Here is a 20,521-nt window from a genome sequence, read left to right as displayed (position 1 = left end):
AGGTTAGGTGGCATTGATGAGTGACATCATTGATTCTGAGCGTTCCAGTTTTGACGAAGCCTCCAATCATCAAGTATGGAGAGATACAATAACAAAAGAATATTAGTCCATAATCAAGAATGATGTTAGGGATGTTGTTCTGAGGCCTAAAGGGAAATCAATTGTGTCTTCCAAGTGGCTCTACAAAATCAAGCATGCAACTGATGGTAGCATTGAAAGCACAAGGCGAGATTTGTGGTAAGAGGATTCTCTCAGAAGGAGGGAATGATTATGAGGAGACATTTGCTCATGTTGCTCAATATACATCTATCGGGACTAATATTGCTATTGAATCCGCCAAAGGGTGGAAGCTACATCAAATGGACGTAAAGACTGCATTTCTTAATGGTATGATTGAAGAAGTGTACATTGAGCAGCCAGACGGTTTTGTGATTCATCGGAAGGAGTCTCATGTACGCAAATTGAAGAAGGCATTGTGCGTCCTTAAGCAAGCACCTTATGCATGGTATGAAAGGATTGATCGATATTTGTTGAGCTTGGGATTCTCCAAGAATGATGCAGATTCCAATCTTTACTTCAAGGTAGTTGATGGTGAGGTTTTGATATTGGTTCTCTATGTTGATGATTTATTTCTCACTGGAGTAGAGCATCTCATTGTCAAATGCAAGAAATATTTAGCCTCTGAGTTTGAGATGAAGGATCTTGGTTTTATGCGTTACTTCTTGGGACTAGAAGTGTGGCAAAGACCCAATGAAATTATTTTAAGCCAAGAAAAATACACTATAGACATCTTGAAAAGATTTCGAATGATGGATTGCAAGTCTATGTCTACTCCTATGGAGACAAATTTAAAGAAATTGAGTGAATCTGCAGCTGATTCAGATTTGGTAGATCCCACCATATACAAACAATTGATTGGATCATTGATGTATCTAGTCAATACTAGACCAAACATTTGTTATGTGGTGAGTGCTCTCAGCCAATTCATGTGTGAGCCAAGACAAATACATCTAGTTGCAGCAAAGCATATCTTGCGATACTTACGTGGCACAGTGAGTTATGGCTTGAGATATACTTCCTGTGAAGAATTGAAGTTACAAGGCTATTTTGATTCTGATTTGGCCGGGAGTGTAACTAATAGGAAGAGCACCTCCGGATGCTGCTTCAGTTTGGGATCTGCCATGATTTCGTGTTGTAGCAAGAAGCAAACTTCTGTGGCACTTAGCACTGTTGAGGCCAAATATATTGCAGTTTGTGTAGCAGCTCGAGAAGCAATGTGGCTTTGAAAGCTCCTTGCGGGATTGTTTGGGCAATCATTGGAGCCGACTATGATTCATTGTGATAATCAAAGCTGTGTGAAGCTCTCAATAAATCCAGTGTTTCATGATAGGACAAAGCATGTAGAGATCAAGTATCATTACATCAAAGATATGGTGTTGAGGAAAGCAATTTAACTCAAGTACATTTGCACTGATGATCAAACGGCTGATATTCTCACCAAGCCTCTTTCCAGAGTGAAGTTTGCACATTTTTGAGGCAAGCTTGGAGTAGTGGTGAATGGTGCCCTTGCTGAGAAGGAGACTCAACATCAGTGAGCTTTGCTATAATGCATATTTCTTTGAAACGGAGAAATATGAGGTGAAAGCCCTCGTCCATCTTTGAGACAAAGATGTGATTCTATCCACACATGGGAGTAGCCATAGTGGACGTCATGTTGAGTAGCTCCATGACAACATCACATTGAGAGACTCCGTGATGAACCCTTTGTACTTTTGGTTTTCCACACATGGTAGTAGCCATGGTGGACGTCATGTTGAGAGACTCCATGACAATATCACATTGAGAGACTCTGTGATAGGCACTTGTACACATGTTTCTTTCCACACATGGGAGTAGCCATGGTGGACATCATGTTGAGTGACTCTATGACAATATCACATTGAGAGACTCCATGATGAACTCTTTTCCACAAATGAGTGTAGTCATTGTGGGTGTCATGTTGAGAGACTCCATGACATGGATATCTAGAAAGATACCTCCCTAGCTAAGAGGGAGTGTTAATGTTATAGCAGCGGGAGATACATTTCTCTCAAATTTAAAACAATAAATGGTAAATGAATAAATATCAAGGCAAGTCGGCCTTGTTATAAATAATAATTTTATTCCAATATTTTCTAAAAGAGGCCGACTTGAATAAAAGGTCACCTTGCTTTGTATATATACAAGGTGATGATCATTCATTTGATCATCAATTCATTCTTACAATCAATTCGCACTTCAAAAGGACTTCGTACATTTGCAGCAGATAACCATATTGTATCAAGCAGATCAATATCAAGGAGAAACCATATTTGACTGAATATTTGCATCTAGGAGAGGTGCTCATTGAATCAGATTGGCCTTGTCTTTGGCCTATGTTGTAAGCAGATTTCTGCTCCTTTTCATTCAATACATAGGAGATATATTTTGGCTGGGTTTTTCTCCCTCAAGAAGGAGGGTTTTCCCAGGGTATTTGTTGTGTTCTATTGCTCATCATTTTTATCTTCATTTCTGGTCTAAAAACTAACAAGGTATCCAAATATTTTACAATGGCTGGTAGTTCTAGTTCAATGCACTTAGAACAAAGAGGATTTTCACATTTGATCAAGGATCACCTCTTTGGCAGCATCTCATGATTATTGAATGGATTCTTGGAGGTGGAAGTTATCTTTTGTGTGGTAGTCAGCGCAATAAAGAGTATAAGAGCACATATGGTCAAGTAAAAGCTCACTTGTGTGCAATGGCCAGCCAATAAATCAGAATTTGTCTAGGGTTGAATAAACAAGTGTTGAGGGAGTGAATACTCATATATATAAAAGAGCAATAAGCAACAAAAAGTACAAACAAGAGAGCAAAGTCATAAAGCCATCCTCTAGGCAAGGAAGGATCATAAAAGCCAACTTTAGGGCTATCTTCCATTTCTTCAATAATGGTTGCCCCACATCCATTTGCTATGACACTGTCTTTCCAAGAAGATGAAACTCCTTTTCAACAAAACGGGCCCATTAGATGGTGCATTTTAAAATGAGGAGAGGACATGGTAGATGAGCACATGGTGCATTGCATATAAACCAATGGGTTTCACTTTCATTATAACCTAGTGAGATCACCATATTGGTACGAAATGGTGACAGCAATCAATCAAACACCTACAAGTTACACAGGTCTTGGGTATGTCGTGGAGTACCTTATTGGATTGGCATTACAAAAACATTTTGTAGATACCTATTTGCAGCCAATCAGGGATTTTTAGGCTGAAACAAGAGTGTATATCATTTCAGTTGGATAAAAAGACTGCAAAAACAGGCTTTTAATTAATGTCATTGCAAGGTGCCTTAAAGGGGCATTGTTTATGAAGGTAGTTGACTGAGAGCCATGTAAACGATAGAAACATTATTGCCAAAATCCTCATAAAGACAATAGAGATGGTGTACTGAAAATGTTGTCTATGTCATGACAGATAGAGATAAAAATTGCACAGAAACAAATTTATCAGTTGGGGCAACATATGGATACATTATTAAGACATTGTGTCTTCCACCCACTTATCTTGGTGATGCAAAAGAGTGGCATACAAATCAAGTGAGTTGAAGAAACATTTGCCAAGGTTGAGGAAATTTGAATGTTAATGAAAAATCATTTTCAAGTTGGAGTTATTGAAAGTATGTTTTATGAATTTCCAATATTTTACATTAGAATTAATTATTTGAATTTATTTTTTAATTTAAGTTTTCTACAAAATTTTAATTATATCTAATATCTTTTTTTAATTATCTTTACACCATATTAGTTTGCTGAAATTTGATTCACATCACACAAAGACAACTTGTGAAGGTGTGAAGGGAATTAGGCGACATGCTCATTAGCAACTTTTGCAGTGTAACATGTCCATGCAAAAGACTGTTAGCACTGTCAATGAGAAAGATTGTGATAACAGGATTATAAAACTGGAAGAGAAATTCAAGAAGGATCATGATGGTAGACTGAAACAGCAGGAAAATAAGTTCCAAAAAGTCAATGACAACCTCATATCCCTTGTGACCTACAGCCATAAAGTGGTTAAGAGCTCAACGGAAAGCATCAATACTATGGTTGGGAAACTTGCAGGCCTTCAGCAGGAAGGGGTGGTGGTTGATGTGGATTCGCTTGAAAAGATACAAGATGTGAACACAAATCCCTCCAAAAGGATAAGAGCCAATTTGAAAAAGAAAGCCGCCAACCAAGACATTCAAGATCTGAAAAAGATTGCTCTCAACATGACTCAGATGGAAGCAGAGGCAGCGGAGGCACTCAAGAATTTGAATTAGGTTTTCTATAGTTTGCTGTCTGGTTTCTGGGTTTTAATGTTTTGTTGGCTTTTTGTTGTATTTTGGCTGCTGGCTCTGATATGCCTATCTTTTTAAGCAGCATTTTGTAAAAAGGGTTTCGGGTCCCTTCAAAACCTATTTGTTCCTTAATCAAAAACTTTTGCAGTGTAACATGACAGTAAAATTCAAAGTGTGCCCCAAAGGTCAAAGCTTAGTTCCTAGATGACGACTGGTGGGCTTTATTGCAAGATTGAAAGTGCAACAAAACAAAGGATAATAATATAAACAACAATTTAATGCACAAATAAAGAGAGGAGACTCAATTATTGGCAAAAGAAAATATTTGCAATAATAAACTCTAAATGTGTTTAGGACCTTTGCTTATGAGGACCTAATTCACTCATTCTATTGATGAGGACTTAAAACTCCAAAATGCATTTGAAGTTTATTATTATAAATTTAAATTATTTTTTGCAAACAATCAAGTCTACTCTCTTTTATTTGTGCATTATATATTTGTTTGGGTTATTAATCTTTGTACTGCTACACTTTTGATCTTGCAATAAAAGAGTTTCACTCAGCTCATCTTGAGTATGATCAGGTTTACCAATATGTATTGACCATGTTTGGTCAAAATATATGACGGCATAGACTCCATGACAGAATAAATAAAGATCATAATAGTAACTAAGGAGAATGATCCCACAAAAGCATTTCTAAAAGGGTGCATATATTGAACTATTATGATGATAATAGAACTAAGTTACTAAAAATTGCAAATATGAAATCAGGCTGTTCACATTAAATAATTTCTACCAAATACTTCTGATTTCAATGATTACAATTAACAGATGTTTTAACACAAAACTCAGAAATAAGTAACAATCTCTAAACTCATATATCTTGCTGTTACAAAGTAGCCATATCCAAGCGGCTATATAAAATCCTCCACAAACTGTCCTAAGATCCCTGACATCTAATATGGAGAGGTTTTCAACACTCAAAATGTTGACTGGGATATTTGTGTATCCCATAACCTCCTTGACCAAGTGCAGCAAGAGGAACAAGGTGATTGCAAGATTAAAGGCACTAGCAACACGTTACCATACTTCACGTCACCATCATCACATGCACTTTCCTTTTCCCTTTATCCTCACTTTTCCTCAAAGTCTGCCAGCCAGTATTTGATTTCCAACAACTCCTTCAGGCTACATGTCACCTTAAAAGGCCCCCCAAATCCTACATATAGGGGTTGTAATACCTTTTATACAACAGCTACAGGTTGGCAGCAAGAAATGGTGAGACTTGTTTAGCAGTAAATCAAATCACCTCTTGAATAAAAAAGTCTGCATACAACAGCAATCTCCTTCAAATTTATTATTTGTCCACAAATCTCAATAAATTTGATTCTTGCACAACCCTGACTTCATATCAAATATTGCAATCCCACCCAAACTCTCTGAAGTCTAAATCTTTGATTATGCATAAATGTGAATCCTGAATAAATCCACCTCTAAGTTGGCTAGGAAGAAATCATTTATCTGAAGCCAAATACCCTTAGGGTTTTCATCCTAGGGTTCCAAGTTGAACACACAATCCAAACTTCACCATGAGAAATTAAATAACCAAAGATGATCTTTTCCCCTTTTTACCACTCCTTTTATATCTTGCCTAAGAACTTTCGAGACCTTTTATTTTTGAATTGTACAAAGTGACTTGTTGTGACATTTTCACACATCGCCCCATTGCAAGTGGGGACCCCCTACTTTTTAGGCCCTATCGGTCTTTTGGTTTTGGTTTTTTGGGTCTTTTGGTGGCAATCTCTCTAGTCTCTCTGCTTCGCAAGTATTTGGGGGTTGAATTGGTCAAGATTGCTTTTTGTTTGAGCGAATTTGGTTGAGTCTAGGGCTCGTTTTGTCAATTTTAGGGTTTTATCCTTTGGTCCTCGATTTTAGGGGTTTCTTTTAGGGTTTTTAAAAAACTAAGTGTAGAACACGAATCGGGACCCTTCAAGGAACCTCCCAATAAAATTTGAGCGAAATCGGAACAACTTTCTATTTTTAGGGATTTTACTACATGTTGGAATGTCTTCATTTTGCCAAAAATCAAACTTACTATTTTTAGTAATTTCTATTTTTAGCAAGTTTCTATTTATAGTCCTATTTTGGGCTCTAACTCTAACGTTTTGAAAAGTTTCTATTTTTGGAAAGTTTATCTGTAGCAGGACTATTCAGGCAAACATTGAAGACTGAGCATTCCTAAAGAATCTGTGCCAACCCGAAAGGTCAAAAAGTAGGCAGACTAATCAAAATTTCGCTGTGTGGGAATCAATCCAAGAATGGAAAGTGTCAAAATCTCCTAAGGCATGGAAGAATTCTTCAAATTCCCTAAGGTGGCATCCTGGATCTAAAATCACCAATTTGTCTGAGTCTGGCGAGGGAGGATAATGAAGTTCCATCATCCAATGAAATCCACGCCCAAGGATGAAGTAGGGCGCCAAATCAAGGTGCTCATGGAAATCAAGAAATTCAATGAATCCTTGACCGAGTGAAAAATCTGCCCTAGGGAGTCAGATGGATGCTAAAGTGAAATATCCATGAAAAACCAAGAGAACACAAAATTCCATGAAGGGGTGAAAATGGCGCCCAGTCAAAGGGTAAGGCGCCAAATCCATAGAGTCAAGGAAAAGTGCAAAATTATGGAAATCCTCCGAAGTGCCAAAATAGTGCCCAAGAAGGTGGAGGGGCACCAAAAAGCATATTGCTTGGAAAAGTTGAAATTTGCAAATTCCATGACCAAAGAAATTTAGTGCCCAAGACAAGGTGCAGGGCGCCAAAACTAGGGATCCATGGAAAATCCAAAATCAATCAAATTCCCTCCCTAGTGAAAAATTCCATGACTTAGTCAAAATCCCACTAAAGAGTCAAGGGCGCTAAAATGATAGGATCAAGGAGAATGGAGAAAGTGTAAAATTCCACGCCTATAGAAGAATAGCACCCTAGGAGTTGAAAGGGCACTCAAGGAGAGGTATCATGGAAAGTTCCAAACTTGACAAATTCCTCCACCACAGGCAAATAGTGCCCCAATCCTGGGAAGGGCGCCAAAGGAGGGTCATCATGGAAGAAAGAAAGAATTGTGAAATCCTTCCCTGCATGGAAATAGCGCCCAAGCTAGATAAAGTGAATCTCAAGAGAAACCTCCAAATTTCCCCCTAAAATTCAAAAATGGAAGGTTGACAAGTAGAGGTGGCACACTTATTTCTGGAATATTCCAATTAAGTGGCGACCCGGTCAATGCATGTTGAATGCATAATCTTTTGCATGCAGTCGCCATATTTATGATTTTATGACAGATTGATTCCGCATGTTGCCGTCACATGGAGGAATGATGGGCATTTATGTCTGCATGAGGAATATTCATGGTATTTCGGGCAAATTTGATGTAATGGGGTGCATTTAATGCACAAATGGATGCCATTTTGGGCTTATTTGAATTGATTGTATGTGGGCTAAATGGGTATTAATTGTCAATTCCCACCTTGTTGCACCTTGAGTGGGGAATCTTCTAGGGTGAAACCCTAATTAGGGTTTGCATGTAGCAAAGGCTTGAAGCCTATATAAAGGGGTGACCCCCTTATTTGTAAAGCAGGAGGGAGACTTGTATGAAATTGTTGCAATAAGTTTTGAGATAATAACAGTGAAACATTGTTCATACTTTTTGCATCTTGTTGATTGTAAGTTGCAGAGTAAAGTTAGCCTGAGCCACCAAATTTGTGCTAAGTTCAATTGTGATAGTCGTTTGTATTGCGTCGTGTTGGGTATTCAAACGCACTTTCTCAATGTGAAATCCTTCATCATCCTCAAAAGATTGCACCAATTCTTGCGGAGTTGTAGTTAAACTTGGCGAAGCAGAGCTTGGTTTATTTGGAATTTGTCCATCAAAGCATTAACTGTTGATATCACTGCCCTTAGGAGTAGATTTAGATCCTTCTAAACCCTTTCCCCTTTATTTTCATTCATTTTAGTTCGTTCGAATCAGAAGCATCGCATAATTGCCATATCCGATGATGGAGTTCCAGCTACAGTGATGACGTGAAAGAACGATCCAAACGTAAGGCCCCTTGGATTACCAGCAATCACATTTGCCAATTGAGTCACGTCCATGTACGAAGGAACCTTGGAGTTAGCCATTTGATCTCATTGCAATCTTAGCATACGGTTTAACTTTGTTCAAGAGAGAGCAAGGTGATCGTTGGTAACTTTATTATGTGTTTGACGTAATCATAAAAAACACGTCAACATGACCCTTCTAATTTTTAATTCACTTTGGATCCTTGTATTATCACTTTAACGCACATTGTCATCTTTAAAAAAAAAATTATTAACTAAACTCAAGTTGTCTGAAAAATAATTATGTAGGACAACTTTAAATTTAATTAATTAAAATATTCCCTCTCCAAGTCCCCATATTAGCCTACAAGAATTAGATAGGCTATGGGATCCTTCCTAAACACCTAGGTCGAAGAAGGGGACATTACATATGGCTACAGCCTTGTATCTCCTAGCATTTGCTTTGTTGCCCAAATATTACAACATAAAGATACTTTCCTTGCCTATGAGGGTGGCACCACATAGAGATGTTGAAATTAGTTAGAGGTACACAACTACAATCATTAGACTCTTCCTAAATCTAGATATAGAAGTCATTCTTGTGGATGAGTTTGGCGATTTTCAAACTTTAAGGAATCACAATTTTAGCACCCTTTCAGATTGTACAAGCACAAAACTCATACATGTTGGTACTTCCATGGCCAAGGCACTAAATACCTACAACGTCTTGCAATCAAATTTCCATTACAACTATGCAATTTTATTTAAAAGCAACTTTCCCACTTTTCTTTTGCAGCTAAATATTAGGTTTCAATTTTATTGTTGCAAATGTTGTATTGACTTTGCTATGCTTTTAGGAGCAAATATAGCAAGTTGCCCTACAAAACAAATGGTATTAGCTCCACTCAACCCATGAAGGGAAATAAAATCAATAAAAACCTATGCAAGCAAAGCAATGCTAATAGAATCTTAAATGTAGCAAAAGGGAATAACTGCAATCACAATATAACAAGACAATGTACAGTCTATAGTAAAACATGCATGGTATATACCATAGTAGTAGTACATTTACACACCACTCACATGGTCAAATACAAGTGTAAATGGAATTCAATTATATGAGTTTAAACAAAGAAAGAATGGAAAAAAATTACTCTAGACCCTAAAAATTGTATTTTTTGCCCCATTCCACGGGGACGCATCCCCCCCCTTTTTGGGCGCGTCCCCCTGTCAGAAACGTCTCAGGGACGGGGGGACGGGGACATGACGTCCCCCGCCATCCCACCACTGCCACCCAAGCGCCACTGGGACGCGGAGACGTCCCCACATCCCCACGTCTCCTAGGGAGATGTGGAGACGTCTCCTTGGGAGACGTCTGGGCGTCTCCCAGAGAGACATGGAGACACCTCTACGTCTCCTTGGGAGACGTCTGGGCGTCTCCCCATCCTTTGAGAGACGTGCAGTCTCCTTGGGAGATGTCTGGGCATCTCCCAGAGAGACATGGAGACGCCTCCACGTCTCCTTGGGAGAAGTTTGAGCGTCTCCCCGTCCTTTGAGAGACGTGCAGACGTCTCTCCAAGGACAAGGAGATGCCCAGACGTCTCCTGTCACCCCCACTTATATGCGATGCCCCTTGACCCCAACTTGGGGGCGCTGCCCCCAAACCCCCGTTGAAAAATATAGGGGGAAACCGCACCGATAGAAGTAGGGAAAATCTAACCTCCGAGTTTGATTAGGCTACATATAACAACACAACTTAGAAATCTTGGTATTTAGATTTAGTATTTCAAATTTCCTATAGTCTCATTTGAAATGTAATTCTTACACTGTAATACTGTCATACATCTTTTCAAAACTAGTTTTTCAAGTACTATATGTATATGTATAAGTATATGAGAACCACCACCCCGCCACCCCCCCGCCGTCCCCAAATTTAGGCCCTTGGTCCCCCCGTCCCGGAAACACGTCCCCCCATCCCCAACGCCCGTGGAACACTGATTTTTTGACAAAATGTTGAAAACAAGTTATTTAGTAACCCACATTTGTGTGAACTTTAACTAGCACAACCCAAGCGCTATGTACAAATGAAATGCCATTAATCGCATTTTATTCCCCATTTTTGCATCTCTGGTGCATATAACATATATCTAGCATGAGCCAAGTGCTGAGTGCCAATACAATTAATCACATTTTATTACTAATTTTTGCTTCTATGAGATACACAATACATCCAACAAATCAACCAATTATTAAAAAAATTGCATTAGAGGGCACGCATTCATAGATAAACTACTAAGGATAGCCATACCAATTGCTTTCCTACACCAAGAAAACTTAACATTACCAACAAACTTCATCAATGAGTCAACAATCAACCGTCTCCAGCAACACCTATTGCCATATAACATTTCTTTGACAAAATGACATTGCACATCAATATGCTTCACTTCAAAATAATACATAGGGTTCTTCACTAAACAAATTATTTCCTTTCATGCATGAGTGGCTGCAATGCACTCATGTTTTCTAGTTTATAGTACAATAACTGTTAGCCTCTTGCTCATCCAACTAACTACTCCACCAAACAAATTGAACACATTACTTGGAGATCTTTGGCAATCAATACCTTCAGCCTAGTCTGCATCTTGTCGCATCCCACATTTTCAGTCTTTTCTGCTATTTGATTTGGAATATATGTTGTGTGCATATACAAGCTTCAATGTGATTTAGTTGCAATAATTATTTTAATGCATTACAAACAGCTAGTAAATTAAGTTCCTTTATTGTATCATGCATGATTGGGATTATGATATTATTACTAACTAACAATTGCTACTAAAGTTTCCTGGTGAGATCCTATGTTGTGTGCTAGGTACAAGTTTAGGGGAAGGTGAACTAGGTCTTGGCATTGGAGTCGTCCTACATGATCCAATTGTGTGGGCAGCAAACGATTTAATAATTAATTAGTTAAAAAAATTTAATAATTATTAACAAATAAATAGTTATGATGTTATTTATTTGTGAGACATTTGAAATTAATTTAATTAATTATCTAGCTAGTGTTGATGTGTTTTTTATGCACTTTGAACATAGAATAAAATACTAAGTATTATATCCTCTCTTGAACAAGGAAACCTTATATGCTAAACAATGTGATCAAATAAGGCTACCCCAAGGTTTCTTTAGTCAGCTCTTGACAATGCAAATTCGATAAACTCAGTTGAAATGATGTGAGATGCTGGTATCACAAAGGGACTTACACAATTGTTCTATGCTTGATCAATTCTTTCACAAGGAAAACTTTATCAATTCTAAGCTCAAGGACTTGAATGACTTATGATATTGCAATAACGCTCTTGAAACTAACCCTAACAAAGGCTTTGAAATGAAATGCAAAAGAATGAGGGTTTAGAAATCTAAGCTATTCCTAACAATGCAAAGGATTATTACTGACTTAGTGAAACCAAACCATACTTGTGTAATCCGACAATGAGTGACTTGATCCAATCCGAGATTATGCTTCCTTTTCGAGTATATTTTCTAGCCATTTGATAGGTTGGATAGAATTTTCTAAAGATTCTAGGAATGGATTAGGTTTTATCTTTGAAGTGTTCAAGAACACTTATTCGAATTGGCGCTAGATGTTGTGATGTTTTCACACATCTCCCCATTGCAAATGGGGACCCCCTCTTCTCGCTAAATAAACCAAGTCTTTTGCAATCAGTGTTGTCTCTCAACCCTAAGGAATGAGTTACAAGGTCTTGTTGCTTTGGATTTTGGCTTTTGGAGGTCATGAAATGCCTAAGTATGGAATGGATTTTAATGAGTATACAATCTTAATATTGTCATCAAGTCGAGTATTAGGGTTTGGATATATTAAGAAATGCATTGTGCTTATTGATTTATCCTTAGAACTTTGCATTTTGCTAACCATGAACTTGATTGATACTTGTACTTCACAATGTTTCCTTGTCCTTTTCAGGTACCTTATAGGGAGCAAGACTTTGGATGCTGAGAAGAGGACATCATTGAGTGGATGATATCATCGTCCAAGGAAGAGATTGCAATGATAGAACAAGGGATTCACTAGCAAAAGGATGAATTGAAAAGATTCCTCCCCAGGGGTGAAAATGCACTCTAGATCACGGAATTCAGTTTTGATGATTTTTGTGCTAAGTTTGGAAGCGAGAATTACCTATTTTTAGGGTTTCTATCCTACAGACTTGGAAACAAAGTATGTAATCAAGGGCATAGTGAAATTTGGGCTAAGTGTAGAAAAGAAAATCTTTCATTTGAACTCCTCGTGAAATTTGAGTGTTTTTCATGAACTTACTATTTTGGTAAGTTTATTTTTAGAAGGTTTCATAGTGGCCTCGATTGGCCTAATTTTGAGTTTAAACAAACTTAATATTTTTAACTTTGTCTATTTTTAATTTCATTGTGTCCTTGTTTGCCCTAATTTTGTGTTTGGAAGAACTTACTATTTTAAGTAAGTCTAATTTTAGGTCTATCCTTGGCAACAAGTGACCACTGAGTGCAGAAAGAATTGAAGCATCCAGTTCCAAATCCAGAAAGTCAATGAAACAAGTAGATGGTTGAATTTTGGCTGTCAGAGAATCCTCCTTCAAAATCAAAATCACCAAAAAACTATTCTTGGGCGCAAACACCAAGAGGATTAATCCTTTTATCCAAAAATCCTCCTCCAAGCCTTGAGTGCGCCAGGAATCTATCCTTGGGCATAAATACCAAGAAGAGGAGGATTAATCCTTTTGTCCAAAATTCCTCCTCGGGGCCCCATATGCGCCCAAGTCTTAGGATGGCATGAAACTTTACTAAGTGTTAAAAACATCCTCCTTTAGCCTTCAAGTGCACCCAAGCATTCAAGAAGTCTTGGAAATGAACAAAATATGGCTAAGTGTTAGAAGATTCCTCCTTCCCCCTCCAAGTGTGCTCAAGCATTCATGAGGTCTTGGAAATGAACAGAATATGGCTAAGCATAGATGACAAACTCGCCGAATACTCGGCGAGTCACAAAAACTCGCCGAGTTTTTGGCCCTGGCGAGTAGTAATGACTTCTACTCGCCAGGAAACTCGCCCGTGTTTTCTATACAGCCGAAAACGGCTTAAAAACTCATTTGTTTTTTGTTTTCCAATTATGTTTTGGGCTGAGAAGGGGGAAACTCATTTGGAAGGCTTGGAAGGTGATTTGGGGTGGTTATTGAGTGATTCCAAGTGGATTTGAAGGGGATTTGAAGGGGATTTGAAGGGAAAATCAGATTCCAAGTAAGTTTTTTAATTTTTTTTTCTATGCTTTTTTAAAACAATTTGTTTATTTTTTGTTGCATTTAGATTGATTACAAATGATTCCTAGGTAGTCTAAATCATTTCTAAGTTATTTACACAAGATTTAACACAATTCTTGTTGAATTTTCACAATTTTTTTGAAGAATCTAGTTTTCAAAAAAAAAATCAAACCCTACTTTTTTTAAAAAAAAACTTCGAATGATGTCTAAATTTATTTAAACTAATGTAGATAGTTTGCTTAGTGCTAAATTGTTTAACTAAAATGTTAAAATTTTTTTGCACTTTGTATGTGTAGGTTAAGTAAGCATTAATCATGGCAAGGGAGCAATGGCCACTAGATCCATGCCCATCTGGATTTATAGGCACCCGTCCTAGAGGTGCTAGAGATGGGGCATGGAGGTATGCCTATGAGGGACCCGATCCTGGGTCAATTATATGCATAAAGTGTGAGAGAATACTTCATGGAGGCATCAACCGCCTCAAATACCACCTTGCAGGAATAGATAGGCATGATGCTAGAGCATGCCCTGGGACCAATGAAGAAATAAAAAGACAAATGAATGCCTTACTTGCAGCTGGGGAAGAGAAGAAACTGCAAAGGGAGAGGGCAAAACTAGCCATGAGATCAGCCATAGCTGAATCTCAAGGTGTTTCTATTGACCTTGAAGAGGAAGAAGAAGCACTTGAGGGCATAGTGGGCTCTCGGCGTGGCCCACGTATCCGCAAACCGACCATCAGCTCGCCCATTGCTTCTGCTTCCTCTAGTAGAGTACCTGGCCGGGGCCCTGTTCCACTTCCATCACAACGATCAGGTTCGATAGGTGATTATTTTGTGCCCAGAAACACACCTGGAGGACAACCATCATTAGAGGCTAGTGGATGGAATAAGGAGGTACATGAGAAAACTGACATTGCAGTTGCTGATTTTTGGTACTTCAACAACATTGCATTCAATGTGGCGGAGAATGCTTATTGGTTGAATTTGGTGACTGCTATGACAGTTTCAGGAAAGGGGTACAAGGCCCCTTCTCGCAGGGATTTGAGTGGGAGGTTAGTAAATTACTACATAGTCCACTTGATTTCATTTTTAATTATTTTTTAGATTTCTTGTTTATTAAATCAAAATTGTGTACTAATACCTAATTTCACTTTGCACTTACAGGTTGCTCACAAATGCAGTTGCTAGGGCAAGAGAAGTGATGGAGGATCAAAAAATTGATTGGGCAAATTATGGCTGCACCATTCTTTCTGATGGGTGGACAGATGGCAAGAACCGCACCATCATCAATTTTTTGGTCGCTTGCAAGGACAATGTAGTGTTCTTGAAATCTGTCGATGCCTCCAACAAGGTGAAAAATGCAGAAACATTGGCTGGAATGTTGGAGCGTGTCATCATGGAGGTGGGGGTAGAGAATGTGGTGCAAATCATCACAGATAATGCAGCAGCATATGTGTCAGCAGGTAGAATCCTTTTGAATTATCACCTTTAGGCATTAGCAATATTCTCATTTGTTGTGGGCTTTGTTTTACTTGGTTGCATATTTCTTAAGAATAAATTCTTCTTTTGCAGGAAGAATCCTCCAAGAGAGGCACCCCACTCTTTTTTGGACACCTTGTGCAGCACATGTCCTTGACCTTCTTTTGGAGGACATAGGAAAACTTGAGTGGGTGACTCCAGTTGTGGAAGATGCAAGGAGGATCACCAAATATATCTACAATCACCCTTGGGTCCTAAATTTGATGAGACAACACACGCAAGGGAAAGATTTGGTGAGAGCTGGTGTCACAAGGTTTGCAACGATTTTCTTGACGTTGCAAAGCATTCTTGCTGCATTGACTTCTTTGAAACAAATGTTTGTGAGTGGAGAATGGCTTAACTCACCTTATTCAAAGAAGCCTAAAGGAGAGGCTGTCGCATGCATAGTCTTCGACAACCAATTTGCACAAAGGGCTGCAGAGATTGTGAAGGTTGTTACTTCAAAACTTTAATTTTTAAATTTTAGTTATTCTTGATTCAAGTCTCTCATTACTAATTTGTAACTTCATTATTTAAATTTTGATCTTTTTGTAATTTGTATTTTTCAATTGTAGGTGTCAGAGCCCTTGGTTCGAGTTCTTCGCTTGGTGGATGGGGATAAAACCCCAATGGGATATCTTTATGAGGCCATGGATAGGGCCAAAGAGTCTATCAAAAATTACTACAAGGGGGATAGGCTCAAATTTGATCCCATTTGGGAAATTGTTGATAGGAGGTGGAACAATCAGCTCCACCAACCCATTCATGCAGCAGGGTACTTCCTCAACCCTCGTTTTAGGATCGGGGGTTCTTACTCAAATTCGAATGGATTAGTCATGGAGGGCCTCAGTACATGCATTGAGAGGATGGTACCTGATGTTGAGGAGAGAGACCTCATTGTGAGAGAGCTCCAAAATTATGAGGGAGGAAGGGGTAAGCTATTCTCTTCAGAGCTGGCTAGGAGAGGAAGAACCACTCAAACCCCAGGTATAACATTTGCCATTTGGATTTTGGGATCTAAAGACTAAAATGATTGATAAATTATGTTTTCTCTTTTCTCTTTGCTTTCTAACTTTTCCATTTTATTTATTTTGCAGATGCTTGGTGGCAAAATTGGGGTGGAAACACCCCACATCTCAAAAAATTTGCCCTCAGAGTCTTATGTCAGCCTTGCAGTTCATCCAATTGTGAGCGCAATTGGAGCTTGTTTGAAGCAATCCACACGAAGAAGAGGAGCAAGTTAGCGCAGAAACGGCTCAATGACCTTGTCTACGTGCAATATAATCTTCGATTGCGCGTAAAGAAGGTAGAGGAACTAGAAGGTGGTCCAATTGACTTGGATGATATAGATCCTTACAGTGATTGGACATCACAGGAGCAGCCTCCATTGTTTTCCGACACTGACATCACTGATTTGGAGAGGCAGGCTATGGAGGAGGGGGGTGGATTTGGTTTCAGGCTGGATGACATTGAGGAGGATGAGGATGAGGATGAGGATGAGGATTCATTGCCAGTGCCAGAGGCAGGTGGAGACATAGCTTCATCCAGGATGGAGGATGAGTCTCAATCAACCATACCGAGCGAGGAGGCACAATCACGCCAAGTCCCACAGCAGACTTATACGACTAGACAGTCTAGACCCTCTAGTTCTACCTCTCCCCATGTTTTTGCTAGAGCTGGGAAGAGGAAGTTGTAATTGTAATTTGTGATGATGTATTTACTTTTGGTTTTACAAAAACTATTTAGTAATTTACTATTTTGCTTCAGGCTTCCACCCATCAGCATTCCTCATGAGGATGCGATTTTGTAGACACTTTGCATTTAAATATATCTAGAATCAGCTTGTTTCTTTTGTGTTATCATTTATTGACTCTTTGGATGCATCTTCTCATTAAAAATTGCAAAAAAAATGCATTTTTTACTAAGTTTAAGCGTGTTTTTAAGTTGCCGAGTTTTTCGCCGAGTTTTTCCGAGTTTTTCTCGAGTTTTCGCCGAGTTTTTTTCCCAGGGGCTTGGCGAGTCGAGCCGAGTCGCGAGTAGTTCAACTATGTGGCTAAGTGTTTGAAATTCCTCCTTCAAGACTAATATGTGCTCAAGCATTCTCATTAAAAACTTCAAAATTTGGCTGGCATTAAAAATTCGTTCCCCAAGCTCCAAATGCGCCCATCTCCAGAAAGGGAGGAAATGATGAAAATTGGTTGTGTTGAAAAATCCCTCTCCCTCTAGAATGCGCCCACCTCTCAAAGGACATCGAATGTTGGAAATTTGGCTAAGGCACTAAAAAATCCTTCCACCTATCTCATATGCACTCAAGGTGGAGAAATGACATGAGGCATGGAATTTAATGCTTAAGGGAATGTCTTTGATATAGCATTTGGCAAGTCAAAGGGCAAAAAGGAGGCATCAAAGATTCATTTCTCCAATTCTAGGGCATCATTCCAAGGAAGTTTGAACAAAAAGCATAAAGGAATTCCAATTCCAAAGAATACCAGTTCAAAGAGCTTGAGATTCAAGCAAGTACAAATGAGAAGAATTTACAACTATCTTGAATTTTCTCTGGAAATCCAAGATCCCAGTAAGGAAAGAACAAGGAGAAAGAATTCCAATTCCAAACATTCAAGGAAGACATTCAAAGTCCATGAGATCCAATTCAAGTATGAAAGACTTCAAGAATGACAGGATCCTCGACAAGGGAGACCAAATCATTTCGAGAAGGTGAATTCCCAAGCAAGTACGTAAAAAGAAGAAAAAAATCAAGGATATTTTCAAAAGAGTTGATCAAAGTTAGAACCTTGGTCCAAATGATGCAATTTGGGAATTTACTCCATCACAATCAATCAAAATGGAATATTACTTGTGATGAGTCATCGAGTCCACATGGCACCCCACATGTTGAGGTGGCGCCCGTCACCTTCTCTAGCCAATCAACTGTCTCCAAAACGTCATGACCCAATTCATTGCATTTGTCGCCAAAGACAAGGATAGTGGGCATGTTATTCTATGTGATGGGCTATTAAAATGTTTAGTGGGCATGATGCCTCATTAATTGCCAAGCCCACTACCTTGCGCCTCAAGGTTTATTCTTGGCCAAACCCTTATTAGGATTTGTATGGTGTAATCTTAGCCCTTGATTTCAAATCAATCTTGGTCGTTTTGTGGGATGATCTTTGTAAAAGGCCCTACCTTCTCATTTGTAATTCATTAGATAGTTAGCTCGATAGAAGCAGAGAGCTCTTGCTCCTTAGAGTAGAAGTAGAGTAGAAGGAGAAAACATTGTTGTGAGACTTGAAGAAATAAAATTTGATTTCATTGAAGATATGGTGAATTCATGTTTATTTCAACTTGTTGCATGGTGTTCTTCCAATTTCTCAAATTGTTAGATAAAGTGCTTTGATTTCAACGGAGAATGTAATGGTGTTTGATGAATTTCCATGGTTCATACTTTTTGCATCTTGTTGATTATAAGTTGCAATGTAAAGTTAGCCTGAGCCACTAAATTTGTGCTAAGTTCAATTGTGGTTGGTCGTTGGTCATTTGGATTGTGTTGTTTTGGGTATTCAAAAGCACTTTCTCGATGTGAAAATCCTTCAGCATCCTTGGAAGATTGCACCAATCCTATAGTTGTTGCTAAGATTAGCAAAGCAAAACTTGGTTAATGTGGAATTCCTCCATTGGAGCACTATCCATCGATATCATTGTCCTTTGGAGTAGAATAGATTCTCCAACCCTTTCCCCTTTTAATTTCAATTCATTCCATTTCAGTTTGTTCGAAGCAAAAGCATCATAGAATTGCTATATCCAATGATGAAGTTTCGGCCACAACAAAGAAGTGAAAGAATGATCCAAACGTAAGTCCCTTTGTGTTACCAGCATATCACAATGACCATTGAGCTTATCCACACATCGACAGAGAAGAACCTTGGAGTCGCCGATATGATCTTATGCAATCTTGGCATACACAAGATTTCGCTCAAGAGAGGATAGAGTGTCCTTTAGAAACTTTGTTTTGTGTTGGTGTGGTCACAAAACACCCATCAACACGTAGGAATGAAGCAGTATCCTCCAAATGACTCCTCAAAATAGAACTTGTAGCTTTGAAGAAGACGCTTTTCATTTTGTCTTTCAAGTCATTTACATTCATATCTTCATTATCATTCACCTATTGCCCAAGTATTGCCTCCACTAAAACAAGGAGCTTATCTTGAATTTCCTTGATTGTTTTCCTCAATTGAACATAATCATCATGTCCTTTCTCGAGAACTTCCTTTTTAAAGATCAACACACAATACCAACTATGAAAGTCATATGCCTAATTCACTTCCATCACCTTCCCTTCTACCAACGTTTGCTTAGGAATATCCTTTAGCACATGCAAGAGTGGAATAATTTTATTTTGATGATCATGAAAGCCCTCCTGTAATTCAACTATGATTTGACTTCTATACAGAATAGTTGTAGAATTCTCGTATACTTGTACCAAATCTTCCATGAATTCATTTGCTTTATTGAGTGTGTTCTCACTCCATTCCTTTGTTTCTTGAGCCATCCTTTTCATTTCTTCAAAATTCTCAATTGATTCCCTTAGAAGAATCACAAGTGTTACAAATGTCTCATCTTCTTGTCAAATGGGATTCATCTAGCACCTTACTTAGTCTATCAATTGTTGATTCTCAACTTTAAGATGATTCTTCTTTTCTTTTGCTTTTCTCCATCTCTCCTTAATTGATTTTGAGGACTCATCAAATTCTTCAATCACGTGCTCTTCTATTGTCAATCCTAAATCAAGAGTTCTGATTTCATACACTTCTGGAGTGATGTCTTCCTTTGCTTTGTCTACCTTTGAAAGTGCAACATGCAATGTGTGGGATCCTAAACTCTTTTGTGTAATCTTGGAATATCTCTTAGCTTTCTTCTTCTCCACAGTCTTACCAATCCTCATGAGAAAATCTTCCAAGTTATTAACTAGATTACTTTCTATTACGAATTTTCTCTTCATTCTCTCCCTCAACCATTCAGGAATTGTCGACTTTTCCTTGTCCTCATCCAATTCTTCTTGTTTGTGAACTTCTGACAATGTCAATATTATCCCCTCATTCATCCAGAAAACTCAAATTTTCCTTAAGACTTCCTCAAGTGGAATCGGTTCCATTGATTGATCATCATCAATTTACATGGCTTGAAAAGTATCAACTTCTTGCTTTCTTTGCAAAGTATATTCCATAGACTCATTTATACCTTGACAATCT

General features: G+C 38.4%; 2 protein-coding genes across 8 annotated transcripts in view; one reads left to right on the top strand and one right to left on the bottom strand.

Moving 5' to 3' along the window:
- Positions 1-20,521, bottom strand: part of LOC131073079 (uncharacterized) — a 133,847-nt gene that overhangs the window by 79,850 nt on the left and 33,476 nt on the right. The gene's annotated exons all lie outside the window — the stretch shown is intronic.
- On the top strand, positions 14,059-15,423 carry LOC131073081 (uncharacterized). Its single transcript, XM_058009445.2, has 2 exons — positions 14,059-14,809; positions 14,922-15,423. Exons 1-2 carry the CDS (start codon positions 14,073-14,075, stop codon positions 15,247-15,249), a joined length of 1,065 nt encoding a protein of 354 aa, XP_057865428.2. The 5' UTR covers positions 14,059-14,072; the 3' UTR covers positions 15,250-15,423.

The sequence above is a fragment of the Cryptomeria japonica genome, chromosome 3 (assembly GCF_030272615.1).
Source record: "Cryptomeria japonica chromosome 3, Sugi_1.0, whole genome shotgun sequence".
NCBI classification, from domain to species: Eukaryota; Viridiplantae; Streptophyta; class Pinopsida; order Cupressales; family Cupressaceae; genus Cryptomeria; species Cryptomeria japonica.
Note: the sequence above shows the minus strand (reverse complement) of the source record. Positions and strands in the feature narration are given on the sequence as shown.